The 5,741-nt window shown below is 45.3% G+C and overlaps 1 protein-coding gene across 1 annotated transcript; it reads right to left on the bottom strand.

Moving 5' to 3' along the window:
• Positions 1 to 220: 220 nt before the first annotated feature.
• LOC147103325 (delta-type opioid receptor-like) lies at positions 221 to 4,175 on the bottom strand. The gene is made up of 2 exons (XM_085963151.1): positions 3,820 to 4,175; positions 221 to 2,206 (listed from the first exon to the last, which is right to left on the bottom strand). Exons 1-2 carry the CDS (start codon positions 4,163 to 4,165, stop codon positions 1,680 to 1,682), a joined length of 873 nt encoding a protein of 290 aa, XP_085819277.1. The 5' UTR covers positions 4,166 to 4,175; the 3' UTR covers positions 221 to 1,679.
• Positions 4,176 to 5,741: the final 1,566 nt, after the last annotated feature.

Here is a 5,741-nt window from a genome sequence, read left to right as displayed (position 1 = left end):
CTCAAGGAAATTCAACCCCGGGGGGATAATTTTGACTCTGGGCGATCTGCCCGCTTTGCATTTCTCCCGATTTACCTCTTCCCATTGCCTTCAATGGAAATGAAAATCGGAGAGATGTAAAACGGACGGCCGACCTGATGTCACTTTATACCCTTTTACACCACCACCCGAAATCAAAATTACCCCCACTAGTATTTAAAAGAGCAGATAGACACTGAACAAATTTTGAAACATTTTTATTCAGTGATCTTTACTGTGGTTTGGAAGGTGCTTGACAACAGCTGCTATTCTAGAGTGTAAAATTCTCATCCTTGTTTTCAAATCCCTCCTTGGTCTCGCCCCTCCTTATCTCTGTAACCTCCTACAGCCCTACTACCCTCTGTGATCTCTGCGTCCCTCCAATTCTGACCCCTTGCACATCCCCTATTTTAATCGCTTCACCGTTGATGACCGTGCTTTTAGCTGCCTAGGCCCCAAGCTCTGGAATTCCCTCCCTAAACCTCTCCACCTCTCTCTCCACCTTTTAAGATGCTCCTTAAAACCTACCTCTTTGACCAAGCTTTTGGTCACTTATCCTAAGATCATTTATGTGGCTCGGTGTCAAATTTTGTTTGATAACACTTCTGTGAAGTGCATTGGGATGTTTTACTACATTAAAGGCACTGTATAAATGCAAGTTGTTGTTGTATCACAGACTATTACAGCACAGAAACAGGCTAGTCTTTCCTCCGGGAAGATCTGGTGACAGAAAGGGATAAAATGTGGCTGGAGAAAATGTGGTCTACTCTTTAATCAATGCATTTATAATGTCAGAAATATGATACAATAAGGAATATCTTAACTCACATTTACAGCTATAACTTCAGGCAACTTAAGGCAAATATACAGCAACATAAAATAGTAACCAATAAAGTCCTCATTGACATCTGTACAGCTGTTGAATTTCAATGTCCTACTTTTGCTGAATGCTGCAAAAGAGAACTATAAACCACTCATTTTCAGTCTTCAGCTCTTTCTGGGCTGCGAGTGATTCTAAGGAAACATTCCCATTGTTTTTCTAAACGGGTTATCAGAAAGAACGGAAAAATCAGATCTGCCTACATTCCTTCAAGAAGATCATTAAATCTTTGCAATGACTCCATAAAAATATATACATAATTCTGTACAGGGCAATGCACTCAGTCAACATCGAGTGAGAAGTGAAATAGGAATTTTATAATTGCGGTAATGTAAATAAATGCCTTTTAGTTCCAAATTTTTCCAATAAAGTTCGGAAAACATTTAGCATCAAGTAATAGAGCCAGACACACATTGAAACCAGGCGATTTCTTCAATTCAAAAAAGTATATCTTTGTGCCAAAGGCAATATATATATATAGTAGTTTTCGAATTAAAAATAATTGATAAGTTATTTTGCTTTATTATGAGCAATCGATTAAATTTTCTTTCTGTTTGTGAATCGAAATCTAACAGGATCACGGTGTGACCTCATGACCTAGGTTCCCCAGAAAACTGAGGCAAACAAGTCAAGATTCTTTCTTTTTAAAGACTTAAGTTACAATCATAAAGATATTCTTTGATAATAAGTTTTAAAACTCAGTCGTGATTTGGGTCACTTCAGAGTTCAGGTCCTGTCCCCTCCTACAGTGCGATCCCCTGCCAGGCTTGTCCACGCCTAGTCATACCGGCTTGTTGACCATCTCGGAAGGGGTGCAGGCGCAGACCGATTCCCTGGTGGCCTTCCTAGCTCGGGTGAAGCTGTTCTGCTCCATCCTGGAGCGCAGGGGCAGGCAGAACTCCCGGAAACACCGCTTGAAGTTCTCGTCCAGGAAGGCGTAGAGCACGGGGTTCAGGCAGCTGTTGGTGTAGCCCAGGGCGATGCAGAGGTGCCAGCTGGCGGTCACGAAGGGGCTGGGGTGGATCTCCACCAAGGTTTTGATGATGACAAAGATGTGGATGGGCGTCCAGCAGATGATGAAGATGGCCACCACTACCAGGACCATCCTCGTGATCCTCCGCAGGTTCCTGTCCTTCTCCTTGGAGCCTGAAAGGAGCCGGACGCTTTTCAGGCGCAGAATCATCAGGCCGTAGCAGATGGTAATGACCAGGACTGGTATCACAAAGGCAAAAATGAAGACGCAGATTTTGGTTACGTTGTCCCAGTACCAAGCGGGGGCTGGGAATTGTATGGTACACATCACATTACCTGAAAGGGAAGATGAAAAGAAGAATAAATGCATATAAATAAGCATTTTCATTTTTAAAAAAGTATTTATTCTTGGGATGTGAGCATTGCTAGCAAGGCCAGCATTTATTGCCCATCCCCTTAGTTGCCCTGGAGAAGGTGGTGGTAAGCCGCCTTCTTGAACCACTGCAGTCTGTGTGGTGAAGGTGCTCCTGCAGTGCGGTTAGGTAGGGAGTTCCAGGATTTTGACCCAATATTCGCTTTCTTCTGAAATATCAGGGTCCATTCCAGGATGCCATGCAAAAGAAAAGAATGAACTTGCATTTATATAGCGTCTTTTACGACCTCAGGAGATCGCAAACACTTTACCGGCAAGGCATAATAAATTAGGCTGCTGAACAAATGGAGAGAGGGATGTGTAACTTAGGACCCCACATTGCATATTAAAAGCAACCTCCCACTTGAAACAGGCGAACACTCCAACCAGCTAAATAAAAACCCCTACCAATATGGCGGCAGCCGGACCGCCAGTGTAAGTGAGTCGGTAAGTCTTTTGACCTCATTTTCAGGCCACTGCCGCCCTGGTTACGCTGGGCAGCTGCAATTAAAATCCTCCCCATTGAGTTCAAAACTCTTCCAAATCCCTACGCGTGGGGACCATAGATGGTAAGATTATGCGCGTGAATGGAGAAGGCCTTGCTTCTAGGAAACAGGCTCACTTTGATAAGGAGTCTCTTCACCTTCAGGCCCTCTATAATTCTGACATCATAGAATCATACGGCACAGCAGGAGGCCATTCGGCCCATCGTGCCTGTGCCTGTGAGGGTGCCGGTCAGTTCCTTCAGTAACCCCTAGATGGCACCATCACTTGTTTGTTTCCCTTTGTTAATTGTTACTAGTTTCTCCTGTGTTTATTACTTAACTGCCTTTTATCAGTTTTATTGGTTTCACCTGTTTTTGCTTGTATTTAAGTTCTGTGGTTTCTTCCCTCTGTGCTCAGTCTTGACAAGGTGCTCAATCTTCACAAGCCAGTTGCCTAGTGGTAGCTTGACTTGAGTTCCTATCTTGACAAGCCGTTTTCCTGTGGTAGCTTGTCCTAAGCTCAGTCTTGACAAGCCGTTTGCCTAGTGGTAGCTTGTCTTGAGCTCCTATGTTTGTAACTGTTTACCTGTGTGATTCTAGTAAAGTACTTTTATTTAAGACTGCATACCTGCTTCTCGCCTCGTCTGTCTGCACTTGGGTCCAGAACCTGCCTCGCCCTGACAGTGCCGGCTTTTTGGTTGAGCTGTCCAATTAGTCCCACTCCCCCTGCCCTTTCCCCATAGCCCTGCAAATTTTCCCCCTTCAACTATTTATCCAATTCCCTTTTGAAAGTTATTATTGAATCTGCTTCCTCCACCCTTTCAGACAGTGGATTCCAGATCCCAACAATTTGCTGCATAAACAAATTGCTCCTCATCTTCCCTCTGGTTCTTTTGCCAATTATCATAAATCTGTGTGTCCTCTGCCAGTGGAAACAGTTTCTCCTTATTTCCTCTATCAAAACTGTTCATTAAACCTCCCCTTAACCATCTATGCTCCGAGGAGATCAACTGCTATCTGCTAACGATTGTTCTGGTTCGGTCGTTACTTACCTTTACTGTTGGCCTTGGTGACAGCCATGACCATAACTGGGACCCCTATAGCAGATGACAGTAGCCATATGCAGACGTTGACGATCTTTGCGTTCATGGGCGTGCGGAAATCTAGCGCCTTAACAGGGTGACAGACGGCAATGTAACGATCGACGCTCATCATGGTGAGGGTGAAGATGCTGGTGAACATATTGTAGTAGTCAATTGATAGGACCGTTTTGCACAACAGCTCCCCGAAGGGCCACGTGTCCATCAGATATTTGGCGCTCTGGAATGGCAGTGTGCTCGTGGCTAATGCATCCGCCAGGGCAAGGTTGAAGATGTAAATGTTTGTGGCTGTCTTCATTTTCGTGTATCTGAGGGGAAAAAAAAACAAGTAGAAGCATTGCATTACAGCTGGGATATTCACTGAATGGAATAGTCCCTTCCTCTCCTGCAGTGGCTGACTCTCGGAGCATTAGAGTCCCACAGATGTAGGCAGAGCCTGCTACCACACCCAAGCAGCCATTCTTCACGGGCAAGCCTTGACAGGCTATTCAGCATTGGAAGGTATCACCGCCCAGTGCCGATCTGTCCCCACCCTGACATCCACTTTGCAGCTGGAGTCACTGGATGACAATCAGGAGATTAAACTGTGGCTACTTATTATCCTCCCTCCTTACCCTTGTGATACCAAGACCTACTGCAGTGGCACCAGGACTGAGGTCAGCTAACTCAGTCTAAACCAGGGACTAGAGTTGGTCCGTATGACTCATTACTCCGCTGCTCAGTGCATTTATATAGCGCCTTTCACGAACTCAGGACATCCCAAAGCATTTTACAGCCTTCTCGTCACTGTTGTAATGTGGGAAACGTGGCAGCCAATCTGCGCACAGCAAGGTCCCACAAACAGCAATGTGATAATGTTTTACTGAAGTTGATTGAGGGATAAATATTGGCCCAGAACACCGGGGAAAACTACGCTACTCTTCTTCGAATAGTGCCATGGGATTTTCTCCGTCCACCCGAGAGGGCAGATGGGACCTCGGTTTAACATCTCATCTGAAAGACGGCACCTCCGACAGTGCAGCACTCCCTCAGCACTGCGCTGGGAATGTCAGCCTAGATTTTGTGCTCAAGTCTCTGGAGTGGGACTATGAACCCACAACCTTCTGACTCAGAGCTGAGAGTGCTACCACTGCACGCTAAGCTATCAAGAAAGCTCGTAATGTGATCTCTAGTGTGTTATTCGGACTTTAAGGGGAATATGCACTTGGTGACAGCGTTACTGTAAGACTACTGACAGCTCTACTTGACTGATTGATCCATTTGACCTTTATTGATGCAGTCTGACAATGCCATAGATTTTTCTGGTACTTTCAGTCATAGTTCCACAGACGGTGCAATTCAGCTCCGATAGAACAGGAAATGGGAACATCACTGAGCTTAATCTGCCCTCAGCTTTGTCCAGGAAATTGTGCTTCTCTCTTCCCGTACCCACACTTAACGAAAGTCACTGACTGGACTGCAGAAGTGGAGGATCGATTGGAATTGAGTTGCCACCTATCCGGTTTTGGATTGCACGGCCTGTTTTTATTGAGTGGGCTGTCTGAAAAATTTCTAAAATCATATCCTCTCACCAGACAGTTTAATGTCCTGTATGTGTGTGCTAGTAGTATACTGGCCACGCGTTCTGCTCAAATTCCAGTTTGCGATATTTTAATGTAGCCATTCACCCATTTTAGAATAGTGCAGACAGGAACTGATAGGAGCACATTAACCAGAGCGCTAAACAATTCCCCGCGAGTGTGTTCCACTGGCAGGAGGGTCGGTAACCGGAGGACACGAGTTTGAGGTAATTGACAAAAGAATCAGAGGGAAGTAGGGGAGAATTTTTTTGTGCGGCGAGTGCCGTGGGATCTTTTACGCCCACCTGAGAGGGC

The sequence above is a fragment of the Somniosus microcephalus genome, chromosome 20 (genome assembly GCF_052327205.1).
Source record: "Somniosus microcephalus isolate GS21.2 chromosome 20, FLI_Smic_1.0, whole genome shotgun sequence".
NCBI classification, from domain to species: Eukaryota; Metazoa; Chordata; class Chondrichthyes; order Squaliformes; family Somniosidae; genus Somniosus; species Somniosus microcephalus.
This window is presented reverse-complemented; position numbering and strand designations above follow the sequence as displayed.